The sequence below is a fragment of the Enhydra lutris genome, unplaced genomic scaffold (genome assembly GCF_002288905.1).
Source record: "Enhydra lutris kenyoni isolate GAN:26980312 unplaced genomic scaffold, ASM228890v2 scaffoldscaffold9, whole genome shotgun sequence".
NCBI classification, from domain to species: domain Eukaryota; kingdom Metazoa; phylum Chordata; class Mammalia; order Carnivora; family Mustelidae; genus Enhydra; species Enhydra lutris.
In genome coordinates, this window is record NW_019154093.1 from 37,925,232 (window position 1) to 37,942,599 (window position 17,368).

Below are 17,368 nucleotides of genomic sequence, written 5' to 3' on the forward strand. Positions count from 1 at the left end.
AACACGTAAGAGAAAAAACAGATTTGTTCTGAAATTGTCATATTGTGACTGCTTAAAAAAAAAAGGTGAGCTACAAAAAACATTTGCTAAAAAATTGTAAAAAGTAAATTTGAATGAATCAGTGATTCAAGACAGCCATATACTCAAGGATACTAAATGTTTTAATTTCATCCTTCAAGTAAGCAAATGAAATTCTTCCCTAATAATCTAATATTATTTCCCATGTACAAAAGCACTCCTATCCCACAAACATTGTGATCAATGCACAATACCAATTTATTTTTTAATGACATTATAATCAAATTGCTTCTGTTCTTAATCTTTCAGGAGCTTCCCATCTCTTAAAGAATGAAAACTTACTCTTCACAGGCATTTTAAGGTCCTTTTCTATACGGCCTCAATTTACCTTTCAAGCCCTAAATCCAGTTCTGAACTTTCAAGGTTTTCTTTGTGCAGTTTTGTCCCACCAAGTAAATCATTCTGACCACCATACATACACACTTTAAAATCATGGTCATCCTCTAAATATGGTGGGACTAGAGTGAGGCATGACCCTGAAGGCGAAGGTGCTCTTAAATTCTGTGCTCTCGGCACTTAACTTGCCTCATCCTAGTCCCAGTCCTAATGATCATCCAAAAACATTTTCTCTTCCACAAAATTTGCCCTGATCCTCTCAATAAATTGCTGATACCTATATTTCCTTTACGCCCTCAAAGCATTTTCTATCTCTCCCATGGCTTTACATTCATTTAATTCAACAAATATTTATCAGGTACCCTTTATATACACAGACACTGATCTAGAAGTTAGAGATAGACAAGTGAACGAAACAGGTAAAAAGCCTGACTTCCTAGTTTATGCTCTAAATAGATTAGAGTAACCTGTAAATAGATCTGATTCTATTAGTATTTTAAGCTTGTTGCCAAGGACCAACTCTAACCATTCTTTTTAAGTCTGCATATGATACTTGTTCAATAAATGTTTAGTGAATTCAATTGAGAAAAAAGATCTCTACGTGTTTTTTACAAATCTTAAATAACTTATTAACTTATGAATTATAAACAAATGCAGGTATGATTTTTTATTCCTTTGATCTTTAAACTTACCTACTAATATCATTGTTGCTTAGGTCAAGTCTCTCCAAAGACTGTAGCAGTGTAATCTCATCTGGAACAGATTTTAACTTATTATCCCGCAGGTCTAGCACAAGGATAGAATTCAGATGCTTAAGATGTTCTGGCCCTAATATTTCAATCTGGTTTTCACCTACATGTAATTCCTACAAAACCAAAGATGACTCATTATGTATTTCTGTATTCAATAGATAATAAAAATAAAATTGAAGTCTTAATTTCAAATCACTGAAAAATACATGGAAAAAACCTAAGTTTCTATTACTAACATGCTTAAGTTTTCAATTACAAGTAAGCTAATTCAAAGTTAAAAATCATAAAAACAGAACATTTTCAAGGATTTTCTGATAATTTAAAAAACAATTAAAGATTTAATCTGGCAGAAAGTTCCAAGTTTACAAACCAAAGCACAGAAATGATTTAGTAGTTACATTTACAGAATAATAAAAACACAAATGCAAGAACCATGCTGATAAAAAATTTAAAGTTTTAAAATAAGTCGGAATGAGCATAAAAAGTTACAATCAGTTTGTTGTTATTCAACATTTTCATTAGTGGTTATTTTTTTAAAGATTTCTTTGTTTACTTTAGAGAAAGAGAGAGAGAGAGAGAGAGAGCGCGCGCAAGTGAGCAGGTCAGAGGCAGAGGGAACGGGAGAAAGAATCTCCAGCAGACTCCATGCTCAGCAGGGAGCCTGACACAGGGCTCCATCTCACAACCCTGAGATCATGACCTGAGCAGAAACCAAGGGTCAGACACTTAACAAACTGAGCTACACAGGTGCCCCTCATTAGTGATATTTAAATATAGTGATATCCCACTAATGGAATCTATAATTATCAGATGTATAACTAATCTTTAATTAAATCACTTTTTCAGTTCCTTTTATCATTGCCACCATTCTGTTTGAGAAGCCCTTTTAACTCTAATACATAAAGTATACATGAAGGAAAACAAAACATGTTAAATTTAGAAGACAATGCTATATACTTAAAACCAAAAGAAAGTAATTAATTTTAAACAGACCCAATAATGATCAGGTAAACATAAAAGGTGGCAACTTAAACAGAGTTAGATATAAATTCCTTCCTAGTACTCCAGGTGTCCTACAGTATGGCTCCACCATACTATGTTAGCCTCATCATCAACTTCTCCAGTTATATACAACTCCCCAAATGAAATGGACAAATTCTTATATTTAAGTTGATTATTTCTTTAAAAAAAAAAACTACTGCTAACAATACACCATTAATGTATTTAGTCATACTAAAATTCTGAAAAATATACAAAAAACATAGCACTATAACTAATACATATTCCCAATGTAAAAATTTCATTTTCATAATTAACTTTTGGAAAATATATAGTTATTTAATAATCATCTAAATATTACCTTTAATAATCTGCAAGAAGGAAATTCTGGTAGAAAACGTAATTTATTCCTCCGCAAATAAAGCAATTCTAGTGACTCTATGTTAGCCAATTCAGGAGGTACAGTTTCTAAGAGATTTGAGTTACAATCCAAATGCTTTAATCCTATAATAAATAAGTGAAAACAAAAATTCTTTAATAAAACTATCGGTCTATAATTGTATATACATTCAAAGAACGTGTACATCATCATGAAGAATTACAAACCCATGCCACTGTATACTACTATAATAATCAAGAATCCTCAATACCACTGAATGAAATAAACATAAACTGAGATTGCTTTTATATTTAATTATAACTAAACAGATGTGACATTAAAAATGATGTTTAATAATAGTCCAAATCATCTTTGTAATGGTAAAAAACAAAATACTTCAATACTCTGTTAAGGTATTCTAAAATATACAAACTACAAACTATGAGATATTACTTCCCTCAGTAATTATGCATTTTTAAAAATATTTTATTTAGAGAGAGAGCAGGAGCAGGGGGAGGGACAGAGGGAGAGGGAGAGAGAGAATCTCAAGCAGATTCCACAGGGAGCCTGACACAGGGCTCAATCTCATAACCCTGAGATCATGACCTAAGCCAAAATCAAGAGTCAGCCACTCAACCAACTAAGCCACCCAGCAACCCAGTAATTCTACATCTTTAAAAAGAAAAAGCTCAAGGTAGTTAAAGATAGACATGGATGCATACCAGCTGTATGAATGGATGTCAAGTAATTTGCTAGTAGTAGCTTAGATACATGTATTTAAATTTGGCCAGTTGACTTTCTGTCAAAAAGCCTTGGATTTCTGGGGCACCTGGGTGGCTCAGTGGGTTAAGCCTCTGCCTTCAGCTCAGGTCGTGATCTCAGGGTCCTGGGATCAAGCCCCACGTCGGGCTCTCTGCTCAGCAGGGAGCCTGCTTCCCCCTCTCTCTCTGCCTGCTGCTCTGCCTACTTGTGATCTCTCTCTCTCTCTCTGTCAAATGAATAAAAAAAAAAAAAAAAGCCTTGGATTTCTATGTTTGTCTTCCTATTCCTCCATCTATCCATATGGCCTCTTTCTCCCTCCCTGTCTTCTTTCTTTCTTTACCTATTTTTGTTTAAATTACAGGCTTTCTCTAACATCTTAGCTAACACTATGAACAAGAATGCATACTACAGCTCAACAAGAATGTTCTTACTTGCAGAATCTCTCTTACCTCCTAGATCTTTCTTTCTTACAAAAGCATGTAAGAAAACAAAAATGGAAAGATGTAAAGGTCTTTTTCCCTTAAAAATTCAGTAAGCAGCTTTCTCCCTAATATATATCACAGATTCTTCTACTTACAGTAGCCACCATAAATTTTCCACAATTCATTCTCCACCCTTTAGTCTGAATAGGTGATATACTTTTTACAACTTTTTTGCTGTACTTTGAGCCTATTTTAACATAATGCAAGACTGGGTTGATATTGCCTTAGACTGCTTTTAATATTTAAAGAAGCTAACTGCTTTCAAAACAAATATAATAGCACTACTTTCAACAAATACTATAATAATTTATGTTTTATTTGGCTACAGCATTTTTAAAAATGTCACAGTTGGAAGTCTGGGTGGTTTAGTCAGTTAAATGTCTGCCTTCACCTTGGGTTGTGATCCTGGGTTCAAGCCCCGTATGGGCTCCCTGCTCACTGGGGAGTCTGCTTCTCTCTCTGCCTCTACTTTTCCCCTGCTTGTGCTCTCTCTCAAATAAATACAATTTTTTAAAATAACAATAAAATAAAAAAATTTAAAAAGTCACAATGTGATTCACCCAAATCCAGTAAATTCTATAAAGAAAGTTTTTAAAAGTTAGACACTAAATTTTTACAATTGTTTGCATTTAAGAGTACTGAATGAGAATATAAGCAGTGCATAGTGGAAAGAACAACAGGGATGGAGTAAAAGGATTCAAGCCCTTACAGAACTGTTGTGATTCCAGCCATGGCTCTATGATATATAACATAACTTGTAAGCCTAGGTTTATGAACCTTTGAAATGTAAAAAATACTCATTCCCCTAATTTACATTCCCCTAACATCACAACTTTGTGATGGCAAAACAATATATGTAAAAGCATTTGAGTTCCCAAGAACCATACAAACATTAGATATTGTTCTTAGGGTCCAGTCATTAATAGCGAAGTAACAACTCAATGTCCTACTGGTGATAGTTTAAAAGTCATGGCTATCACTGTCATGGCTAAAGGAAGAAAGCATCTGATCATTAATTATATAGTATATTGGAAAAACTGCTATAAATTCAAAGTATTTTCCTATTGATTTCCCTCTTTTCCCATCTCTCAAGATATGTTCATACAAATTATGAAAAAAAATTTCAAGCTTCTTACATATTAAGATAACATATTTTATGTTTAGCTCTACTTTTTACTACCTTTATTGAAAAATGGCAAATATAAGCAAAGTCTTATTTACCGGTATCCTAAGTAAAGGCTCCCCTAAAATATCAACTCGATTTATGGAAGATTTAACGTTTGCACTCCTATTACAAATGACAAATGACTACTAATCTAAAATAAAACAGCACAATTTTGCAAATTTATCTCAAAATGATCTGTAATCAACTATACAAAATCACTCCTATAACTTCCACAAGAGGGAGGTTTAAAAAAATGAAGAGGGCTTATACATGATTAGCAGAAAAGACCAGATAAAGTAAATAGTGGATAGCTGATATACAGTATGCTCATCAACCAAGAAATAATAATAGTTTGCCTTTAAACAACAACAAAAAAATGATCTTGCCCTCTAAATCAAGAATTCTGAGATAATGAATTATAATTATTTAAAAGGTACTAAAATGTGCCTTCAATTTCTTTATCCCTTAATATTAGTACTAGAATATGTTAAATACGATAGTTCAATGGTAAACTTCAATAGAACCACTATTTTAACCTTTTCTTTTTTAAAACATGATTGACCATTTGGGCAAAACTAGACTATCTCCTGGCATCATTACTTATGGACCATAAGGAAGCTACAACTATAACAAAACCACAAGTAGAATCACCAATTAGAGGGGAATAACCTCTTAGTGATTGTTGAATAAATGAAGAGATAACACAACTCAAAACCCTAATCAATATCTCCAGTATATAATTTTACCATAACTCATAATTATATTTTATTTTCCTCTTTTTGATATGCCAAAATATGCTTTTGGTAATAACTGTTTAGGAAGTTAAGCTAGACAACAATGGTCTGGAGAAAATCTTACTATTTGCTATTATTTGCTTTACCCATATAAAATCTATTATTTTACTTCCCTGTAACTAACAATATTAAAATTTATTTTTCTAAGTATAAGTTGCACCAACTTCACATTAATGTATGCTTTAAAATAGAGAAGATTTACTTTTCATTCCACTTATTTCTGCTGGCAAACTCTTCAGTTGATTGCTGGAAAGATTAAGTCGCACCAGACTGGAGAGAGAAGAAAAACTAGCAGGAACAGTTTTAAGACGATTGTTGGAAATATCCTTTAGAAAGACAATGAATCAATCAATCCATCCATCCATCAATTAATCAGTTTATTTATCAATAAATTATTTATCAATAAATCAATTTACCAATAAATTATCCATAAATAAATAAATTTATCAATAAATAAATAAATAAATAATTGATTCCTCAAAGAGATTCGAGGATTTGAGGAGATTACAACACGAAGACTATTTTAGAGGTGGTAATTTTTATAACCCTCATCCACTGACAATTTCACAAGCTGTCTGTCATTCATTACCTCAGACCATGTGCCCAGTAATGGAGCACAAAGGAATCAGAATGAATTCTAACTTCAGAAATACTTTATATAAAGGTTTCTGTTATTACTAAGTCATGCTATATCATGTATCATGTTTTTAATTAAAAAAATCTATCCATCTGGGGCGCCTGGGTGGCTCAGTGGTTAAAGCCTCTGCCTTCGGCTCAGGTCATGATCTCAGGGTCCTGGGATCGAGTCCTGCATCGGGCTCTCTGCTCAGCAGGGAGCCTGCCTCCTCCTCCTGTCTCTCTCTGCCTGCCTCTCTACCTACTTGTGATCTGTCAAATAAATTAAAAAAAAAAAAAAATCTTTAAAAAAAAAATCTGTCCATCTAATATTTATTGAGTACATAGGATAAATTAGGCAAACTGATTAGGTAAACTGTAGTATGAAATGAAAAATGCCATTGCAAGAGAAAAAAAAATCTTGAAAGAAAAAAAAAATAAGGGGCGCCTGGGTGGCTCAGTGGGTTAAGCCGCTGCCTTCGGCTCAGGTCATGATCTCAGAGTCCTGGGATCGAGCCCCGCATCGGGCTCTCTGCTCGGCAGGGAGCCTGCTTCCTCCTCTCTCTCTGCCTGCCTCTCTCCCTACTTGTGATCTCTCTGTCAAATAAATAAATAAAATCTTTAAAAAAAAAAAAAAAGAAAAAAAAATAAACCTGAGAAAATAGATGTTTTAATTTTTAAGGAAAAAAATATTCCCTCTTGGTTCTTCTGCTGACCGAGGCAAGTCTGCTTTGACTAAGTCCAGAAGTTTACTCTCCGCTTTTCCTTCATTTAAGCTTGCCTAATCAGTGTCTATACCTGTTTTTTTAAGTCATTGTTTCTGTTTCTTTCTTTAAAACATAAACACAGTTTTGAAGAGAACATTTTCTGAAACTCTGTTTAAAAGACAAATAACTCTTATGACATCTGAATTAGGGGGAAGTACTCCACTAGCTATCAGCAAACTGTTAGGTAGGGCCAGTTGTAATAATGAATTTTAAAAAAATGACTTAAGGGAACTTGTTCTCTGAAGACTCATTTAGCCTAACATTAAACAGTTGCCTTCTCTAACTCTAAGTCAATTAAGAAGACAGAAAAAGATAAAAACTCTAGATCAGCTATTCTTTATAAAACAGGGCTACAATTATAAATAACACAAAATAACATATCATAATCAACAACAGGAAACAACAATCTACAACTCCAATACTCTAAACACTAAGAATGAACAGATTACTACTGAATAAATATTTTGTAATATCAAAAATTACTGACACTAAATGCAATGTAGTATTCTGGATTGGATCCTGGAGCAAAAAAAAAGGACATTAGTGGAAAAGCTGGGAAAATCTTAATAAAATCTATACTGCAGTTAGTAATACTGTACCAATGTTAATTTCTTAGTTTTTCAAATGTCCCATGGGTATGTAAAATATCAAATTAAGAAAAGCTAGGTGAAGAGTATACAGTAACTATAATCTCTTAACATTTTTGCAAATCTAGAATTATTTCAAAATAAAAAACTTTAAAAAGTTTTGATACAGAAAAGATATTAATTCACAAATTCTTAAGATCTTTTAGAGAACCCCAATCAACAAAATTACTAATAAAGTTAAACATTTAATTATCGTGGCTAATAATTAAATTAATAATTAAATATAAGTACATTTTACATAAATTAATCAGCATTTATGCTGTCATTTCTTCAATAAATATTTAGTATCATTGCTAAGCAGTTTTTATATAACTTTTAGGAAAATTACTAGCTTAAATTATTAAACATGCTTATATTTCTAATGTTGTGATGTACTTTTGCTTACATTTATGATTGGATACTGAGTCCCTAAGAACACAATTTTCAACTGAACTATCCTTTCATTATGCAAATGACTATCTAGGAACCCATGAAAAGGAAACAACTGAGAACTGCTATAGTTTCTTAGATCTTCTTTCTAATCTAAACACTCTTCTTTTTTTTAATATACCAATTGCTATCTTTTACCATTAGACTTTATAAGAAAATCTGATGGCCCTTTCCTTAGCCACTCATCTTATCTACGTATGTCTTTAACTTTCCAAACCTTATTTCCAATCTGATCACATTGAAAGACAAAGACAGATACTAAAGAACAGTTAAGGAAAGTTACATATGTTGATTTCAAACACTAGAACGGATGAAGGAAATATCAAGAAAGATGTATTTATAGGGAAAAAAAAGAGGTAAAAGAATTAATTTCCCCTTTAATGAGAAATAAACTTGGACTAAAGTGACATAAGTTTCTGAAAACATGTAATAGGGAAAACAATAAGAATGCAAGAGGAAATAACTATGTGCAGTATAGATTATATATTAGAACAACTAATCTAATCTAGCTAGTCTTTCAGATCGAGTATTTTAGTGGAATCTTACTCCTTCAGGGGTATAGTAGGAGAAAAAAAGGGATACACTTTGGAGTCAAACTGACTTATGTTAAAATCCTGAATTCATTACCTATTAGTTACATGGCTTCAGATAAGGTACTTTTTTTTTTTTTTAAATAAACTGTAGTTCCATATCTGAATTAGGGGATAAAACTATGTACCATGCTATATGTAAAGTACAAAGCAAAGTGCTTATTATTTTCATTACTCTTAAAATAAAATCTGTTTTGGGCTGCCTGGGTGGCTCAGTGGGTTAAGTCTCTGCCTTCGGCTTAGGTCATGAACTCAGGGTCCTGGGATCAAGCCCCGCATCTGGCTCTCTGCTCAGCGGGGAGCCTGCTTCCTCCTCTCCCTCTACGTGCTGTGCTGTCTACTTGTGATCTCTCTCTCTGTCACATAAATAAATAAAATCTTTTAAAAAAATAGTAATATGTGTTTCGCTTTATGGTTATCTCCATTCAGGATGTGACATAGATGGAATGAAAATTTGCAAGGTAAGGTGGACATTTTGAAAAATAGGGAAGAAAAGGCAGGCCTTAAAGGGACTGTTTGGACATTCAAAGGACAGGATGGTTATAGGGACAATAAAGAAGGAACGGGTATAGAAATGGGAATTCGTACGCTAAAGACACATTTCCCCTATTTTGCAAAGCCATAAAATCCACTGAATAACAGCCATTCCTTATCACCCCCTTCCCATACTCTATTCTTTATTAAAACCTAACGTGATTTTATAAGAAAAAATAGGAAAAACAAATTTAACAATTACTAATTTAGCAATCTTATTGAAATGCAGTTTCTGAGAATCTAGTCATATAACCAGTTGTCCATGTTTTTCATGATTTCAATCATACATCCAATTTCTCAGCCTGATGAAAAATCACATCAGCCCCAAATTATATAAAAATTGGAAAATCACAACTTACCAAATCTTCTAAATTGAAAAGTTGTTCAAATCCCTCTGGTATGCAAGTTAGTTCATTATGCTGGAGATATAGACCTTTCAGGTTTCTTAGCTTTGTAATTTCTTCAGGTAGTATTTGCAGTTTGTTATGGCTATTGATTGATAAAATAAATGCTAAGTAATTTGGTAATAACATAATAAATATATGTAAAGGTATTTTTGCTAACCAACTACATGGGCTCATTTATAAAAATGAAATATGGTTACTAGTTCTAAAAACTTATCAAACTTCACATACAACTCATTAAGATTATAGTCATCTAAAGTAATCAAATTGAGAGTTTCAAAGAAAATAAAAGAACAAAGGTTTTTAACCAAATCATAAATTTTAATTTTTCATACTGTATCTGAATTTTATTTTATTTTACTTTAAAGATTTTATTTATTTGAGAGAAAGAGAGAGAGAGTGCTCATGAGAGCACAAGTTGGGGAAGGGGCAGAGGGAAAGGAGAAGCAGGCTCACCACTGAGCAGGGAGCCCAAAGCAGGGCTCGATCCCAGGACCCCGAGATCATCATGTAAGCCTAAGACACTTAACCAACTAAGCTACCCAAACGCCCCTGTATCTGAATTTTAGGATTCTGACACAGATATGGGCACATATACATTACAGTGGAGTTAACAGCTTCTATGGGATTATGTTTTTAAGCTAGCACTCGAGACAAAAATAGCTATTTCTGTTAAAGGGCCTGGTATGTCCAGCTAAATATAATATGCAACTCCACTCTTCTTTGTACTTAGTCTTAATTTTTCAGCTCAGTCTTTCTGTAGAGATACTCAGTTTATTGTTTTAGAAGTCCCAAGTCACTGAAGATGATACATTCCCTAATAATTAAGAGATGACCTGATTTAATTTGTTCCCAGATTTATCTCAACTATTCACTTAGGAATTCCATTCTATTTTCATGCCATCTACAATTACTTAACAAATAACAGGGTGGAATAAGAAATATAATGGGGTAAAAATAACCTTAAATTACATAAAAATAAAACTAACTAAAACAAAAATACCAGAAGATGTCATCTAAAATAAATAAAAAACACTAGGGGAACCTGGGTGTCTCAATGGGTTAAGCCTCTGCCTTCAGCTTAGGTCATGATCTCAGGTCCTGGGATCAAGCCCCGCATCAGGCTCTCTGCTCAGCAGGGAGCCTGCTTCCCCCCCACCCTGCCTGCCTCTGCCTGCTTGTGATCTCTCTCTCTCTGTCAAATAAATAAATAAAAAACACTAAAAAAAATGTCAAAAATTGGTTATTATTGTTGGTCACTTAATTGAAATCTTTGTAGATTTCACAGGGATGTAGTTGGACAGAGATGTAATCCTAGCTACATATTTCCTCCATTTCTTTCCCAACTATTTCCTCCACCCTAACACTTAATAGTCTGAAGTGCTGGAAGCTAAAGCTAAAGCCATACCTAATCCATACTTCCTCACATATTCTCTCAACCCTACCCATTCTTGCCTTTGCAGGTCTCACCCATGCCTTGGACTTGTATGGAGAAAAGGTTCTGATGTAGCTCTAAACGATTAGCACCTTTGATGTATAGATATTTTTGCTAATTTGTGGTTATTTTTTCAATAGATGAAGACTCTAACTAAAGGAAATGTTCTCCCTCAAAGCAACTGACTTAATCACAGAACACTGAGATAGATCTGTAACCATACCAATTTTATAAACCAGTTTTTCAAAACATGTTTTGAACACTTAATAAACCTTTTTATCTCCTAAATGAAATCTTCCCAAATCCCCTTCCCCTAATCTGTATATATAAAATATATCTAAGGTATTTATTATTTCTTGGAAGTCTAGGTGTGTATTGAAGGGCAAACAAAGTTAGCCAGAGTCTTAGCCACCTGGCTTCCAAAACACCTATCAACAAGTACCGGAAGCATATCTGTAGAACTCCAGGAATCCTCAGAAAAGTTTAAAAGCTACTAATACTAAAACCATGACATTTTTCATCATTAATGAAAGAATTATTTCCAATTTTTTCTTATTGCTTAACCGAGATGTTTTTTAAAATATCAAAGTAACTTAAAACCTGAGATATCAATAAAAGGTTACTAAAATAACCAGTAAAAATTGTTACATAAAAATAAAACAAAAAGAGGATACCTGGGTGGTTCAGTTAGTTAAGCATCAGCCTTTGCCTCAGGGATTCATCCCGGGGTCCTGGTATTGAGCCCCAGGTCCTCAGGAGCCCTGCTCAACTGGGAGTCTGCCTGTCCCTCTCTCTCTGGCCCCTGCCCACTCATGCTTTCTCTCTCACACTCTTTCTCTCAAATAAATAAATAAAATCTTTTTAAAAATTGAATAAATAAATAAAACAAAAAGGACTTAAAAAATCAACTGGCTTTACATTTGTAAAATCAGAAAAACATGCAGGCAATTCTAAAACAAAAATAAACAAAAAAATCTGAGAAAATTGAAATTTCTTAGTGGCGTGCCTGGGTGGCTCAGTTGGTTAAGCATCTGCCTTTGGCTCAGGTCATGATCCCAGTGTCCTGGGATCATGTCCCACGTCAAGGTCCCGGCTCAATGGGGATTATGTTTCCCCCCTCCACCCCTCTCCCCTGCTCTCTATCTCACTCTTTCTCTCAAATAAATACATAAAATCTTTAAAAAAAAAACAAACAAAATTCTTACACTGTTTTTACCACTTTCTGAGATAATACAAAAATATTTTCTAGTATTAGAAAAAATTTTAAAGGATATTAGATTTACACCCTTATATTAGCAATACTGAAATTAAATAAGCTTAAATTTTACCTGACATTAAGTTTCTGAAGATTTTCTAACTCTCTTATAGCAGAAGGAAGGGATGTCAGCTGGTTATCATGTATCTAAAATGTATTAAAAAAAAGTCAATTAGCTTAGTCTTATAATTAACCACATATGAGTTTGCCATTGTACAAAGTTTTTCAACAATAATTCTGTTATTCTAATTCAATAGCATAGTTGGAGTATTAATTTGTTCTATGTACAGAAGAAGAAAAGGAATTTGAAGTTGACTAAGCTCCTGTTCAAAAATCATGAAATGGTAAATCATCAATTTTAGATATTACAATTAAAATCACTGAGCGGAATCTCAGTCTCACATGAGAAATGAGAGGGTTAGAAACAATTAGCACTTGATGGTATGATTCATGTCAACATATACAAAAAAAAAAAAAAAACAAGAAAGAGGAGGGGGAATCTCTATCATGTTCTCATATTATTTTCAAGATACAAGGAAACTTAGAGAACATCTAAGCCAATCCATGCATTTTGTAAATGAGGAAAATAAAATCTTCTCTAGAAATTTGACCAGATCTAACACTTTCTGACATAAATTGGAAGATTTCTGATGTTCCTAAGTAAAGTACATCCAAACTCCAGAGACTGTGAAATAAACTACTCATGCTTTACCGTATGACATGGCAATGAGACTAAAAAACTGCCCCTGAATAAACACACAAAAAGTTAAGTTCAATAATTTAAGTCAGTATTGAAGTTTAAAAAAAAAAAGTAATTTCAAGTACTGCTTTAATGTCCAGAATAATGAAGAGAAAAATAATAGCAATTTAAAAAAAAAGATGAGCAACAGCAACCACTTGTTAAATATGGATTCTGTTTGCATGTAATAATGCATTAAATTCTAATAACAATTTTTAAAAATAAGTAGTGTCAGTCCCAGTTTATAGATGTGGAAACTGAGGTAGAATGAAGTAACTTTCCCAAGGTCACACAGCTATCAAGTGATAGTCAGAATTGGAAACCTGATGTTCTATAAGTGCACTCTTAACCATTAGGCTATGTCTATCAGTAATTTATTCTTCCTTGCATGCTACCAATTAAACACGTTTTCTGCTTATCAAAGGCTAAATTTACCTTCAGAGTCTCTTTAACTAATGACCCATATTTGTATCCGTCAACTTACATCAAGAACAGTGAGTGCAGGCAGGAGTCGTAGGTCATCTGTAAGTGACTGAAGTTTATTGTTGGATATGATTAGTTTGGTCAAATCCGTCTGCTCCCACCATCGCTCAGTAGTACTGAATGAAAGATTCTGATTAGCTTCCTCAGGAATATCTACATTTATTCTCCAGACACACTGAGGTACTATTTCCATCACCACCACACCAAGAAAGAAAAGAAATGAGATACTAAGTGACATACTTCTATAATAGCCATTCAGTTTATCTATCGAAAAGCATTTTCTGAAACAGTAAAACTTTTTAAAAATTCAAAAAGCAATAATTTACATCCGAAGTTGATTTTATTCAAAAACAGAGTATGTATTTTATATATTAAATCTTACTTTTTTGGGAAGATTTTATTTATTTGTCAGAGAGATAGAAAGAGCACAAGAAGGGCAAGGGGCAGGCAGAGGGAGAAGGAAAAGCAGGATCCCTGCTGAGCAAGAAGCCCAATGTGGGACTTGATCCCAGGACCCTGAGATCACAACCTGAGTCAAAAGCAGATGTTTAACCATCTGAGCCACCCAGGTGTCCCTTACTTTTATTTTCATTCAGCTATATTTACTATACACATACTCTTCATAGTACATTGTAGTAGATATATAAGACAATAAGGAAGAGACTGTACCATTATGCTAACACAATAAAAGTATGAAAATCAACATTTATAAGATCATGTTAAGTTTTACAACAGGAGTATACAGTGTCTGAGAAAGCACTGGTAATAGTAATAGCTAATAAGTAAGAGGTAATTTTCTAACATACTCATTTAAACTTCATAATATTTCTGTGACATAGATGCTATTACTATTCTCATTTTATAGACAAGAAAAATGGGGCACAGAATTTACCCAGGGCTATACAGCTAGTAGGCAGCAGAAATGGGATTCAAACACCTGCATAGCTATATTGCCTTGACTCTCAGTAGACATCTGGAAGGCATAACTAATTCTGGTAGCTGCTATTTTACCTAACATACAATTTTATTTCTTACTCCATCACACAACATCATGTGAATTCTACTGCAGCAAACACAGTAACTTCTTAAACATAGCAAATAAGACCATATATGTTGAACAGGGAGAGTCCAAGTTCACCACTAAAAAATTTGAAACTCCAGAAGGTATTAACTTGCTATAGTGTTACACCAAAACTATTTTAAAGTCCTTCACTCCAGGGCACCTGGTGGGCTCAGTCGCCTCTGTCTTCAGCTCAGGTCATGATCCCTGAGTACTGGGACTGAGCCCCACATCAGGCTCTCTGCTCAGTGGGGAGCCTGCTTCCCCCTCTCCCTCTGCCTGCTCCTACCCAGCCCCACTTGTGCTCTCTCTCTCTCACTCTCTCAAATAAATAAAATTTAAAAAAAAAAGGGGGGAGTCCTTCATTCCTTCATAAAAGTAGGACTATACAGTAGTATGATTAGAACTTTCATCAAGGCAACAATTGATTATAACCTGCAGTCACTGACGAAGATTTCAGAATGAGACTAAATGTTGTCTAAATGAGACTAAAGGTGTTGTCAAAGTTTGAAGTTCAGGACACTGAAGTATAATTCAGGATTACTAATCTGATATAATGGTTTTATAGAAGCAAAGCAGAGTTTCTGAAATCCAGGAGACTTATGCGCCTTCAAAAAAATGGGGTGTCTATATTCATATTAGAATGAATGAAAAGATCCCTCTCCTACCCCTTCTCTCTGGTTAGGTAGTCACTTTATACTTCTACAAATGAATCCAGCTACTATGAATATTATAGAATATAAGCCCATTTATTTTTCTGTTTGTGGATTGTGGTTTATTTTTAAAGCAAAGCAAAATAAAAAGAATTCACTCTCCCCAACTTTTTCGAGAGCAAAAGCACCATAAAATGTGCCACTGTTACTAGTATTACTATTACTACTGCTACCATTATTATTATTATTTTGGTATATAGGTATAGATGGTTGAGTAAGAATAAGAAATGACAAATCAACTCAGATTAGAATGTGAACTTATTGACACCAAACGAGTCCATATAAATGGGGATGTTCATGTATTTGACTAAATATCAGTGTTACTCTTGAGAAAAATTTTTTTATAAGTTACCAATGAGCCATCTAGGTTTAGTTACCAACAAACATTTCCAGAATAAAAAAAGAGGCAAGACAAAACAATACAAAACACACACAAAAAGGCAGAAGAAACTATATGATATGTACAACTCTACTCCTAAGAAAATATATAGAGCATTTGTGCATCTATTTTTCTCTGATACTTATATAGAGGTACATTAAGATGATTATAATTAATAAGCAATGTAATAACAAATTTTGGTGGGGATGAAGGCAAGGAGCACAAGAAATTTACAGACAACATAATGAAAATATCTGTTACCCATCAACTACACTAAATAAATGTTACAATGTTATCATTATTTCAGATTTTTCTGTTAGCAAAATTTGTCCTTGTGGGAACTATCAAGGTATGGATAACTGTTGATACTACAGTGTTACTGAACATGTATCAATTTGCTTTTCCAGAAATACTTTTCCCCATTACTGTTTGTGAGGTATCCCAATTTCTTCAAGAGCTTAGAGCATCAAGATTTATGTCACTTTTCTTCTCCTACCCAAAAACAGAAAGAACCACTAAAAGTTACAAAAAGTCCTAATTATAGAGGAATTCTTTAGAGTTATCCTAAAATAGCTTACCAATGCATAAAACAGATACTATCAGGTAAAGATAAATGTCAATAGGCATGTAAATGTGACAAAAATTATGATATAGTCAGGTTGTTTATTTATTTATTTATTTATTTGGCTCCACATCCGGCGTAGAGGCCAACATAGGGCTTGAACTTACAATCCTGAGATCAAGACCTGAGATCGAAATTTGGACACTTAACCAACTGAGCCACCCAAGTGTTCTTCATTTACTTTATGTAATATTTAAAGTATTATATAAAAAGACAAATATATACATAAATTTAAAGAACAGTATAATGAAGTACACTCCATTATCCACCACCCACCTATAACAATTATCAACTCCAGTCTTGCTTCATAAATAAACTCATTTTATAATGATATAAGCTACAGTCACAAACTAGAAAAAGAAAAAATTAAACACAAAGCAAACAAAAGCAAAGAAATAAAGAAGGGAAATCAATGAAACAGAATAGATAAAAAGCAATTAAACCAATACCTGGTTCTTTGAAAATTGAAATATCACCTTAGATCCTACAGATGTTAAAAGGAAGAGACTATTATAAACAACTTCACATCTATAAACTCAATAGATTAAATAAAATGAACAAATTCCCTGAAATGGGGGGAAAATCCACAACAATATGAAATCTGAGTAGCATTGCATCTATTAAAGAAATTGAATTTGCTATTTTAAATATTCCCATTTAAATATTTAAAACATACTTAAAACAAAGAAAACTCCAGGACCAGATGGCTTCACTGGTGAATTCTAACAGACATTTGGAGTAGAAATGATACTAATTCTACATAGACTCTTTCAGAAAATGGAGGAAAGAACAATCTCTATCTCATTTTATAAAGCCAGCATTACCATGATACCAAAACCAAAGACATTAAAAGAAAAAGAAAAAAGAAAGAAGAAGAAAAAAGCTACAAGCCAAACTCCCTAATGCTTATAGACCCAAAATTCCTTAACAAATTACCTACATATAAAAA

The 17,368-nt window shown here is 33.3% G+C and overlaps 1 protein-coding gene across 1 annotated transcript in view; it reads right to left on the reverse strand.

Moving 5' to 3' along the window:
* The window catches only part of LOC111143138 (leucine rich repeat containing 40), a 49,510-nt gene that overhangs the window by 20,099 nt on the left and 12,043 nt on the right, over window positions 1–17,368 (reverse strand). The window contains exons 2-7 of the mRNA XM_022496637.1: window positions 13,647–13,828; window positions 12,497–12,570; window positions 9,689–9,818; window positions 5,950–6,073; window positions 2,527–2,669; window positions 1,107–1,279 (exon numbers count right to left, since the gene is read on the reverse strand). Of these exons, the coding sequence (XP_022352345.1) occupies window positions 1,107–1,279; window positions 2,527–2,669; window positions 5,950–6,073; window positions 9,689–9,818; window positions 12,497–12,570; window positions 13,647–13,828 (826 nt within the window). The remainder of the gene's footprint in view (window positions 1–1,106; window positions 1,280–2,526; window positions 2,670–5,949; window positions 6,074–9,688; window positions 9,819–12,496; window positions 12,571–13,646; window positions 13,829–17,368) is intronic.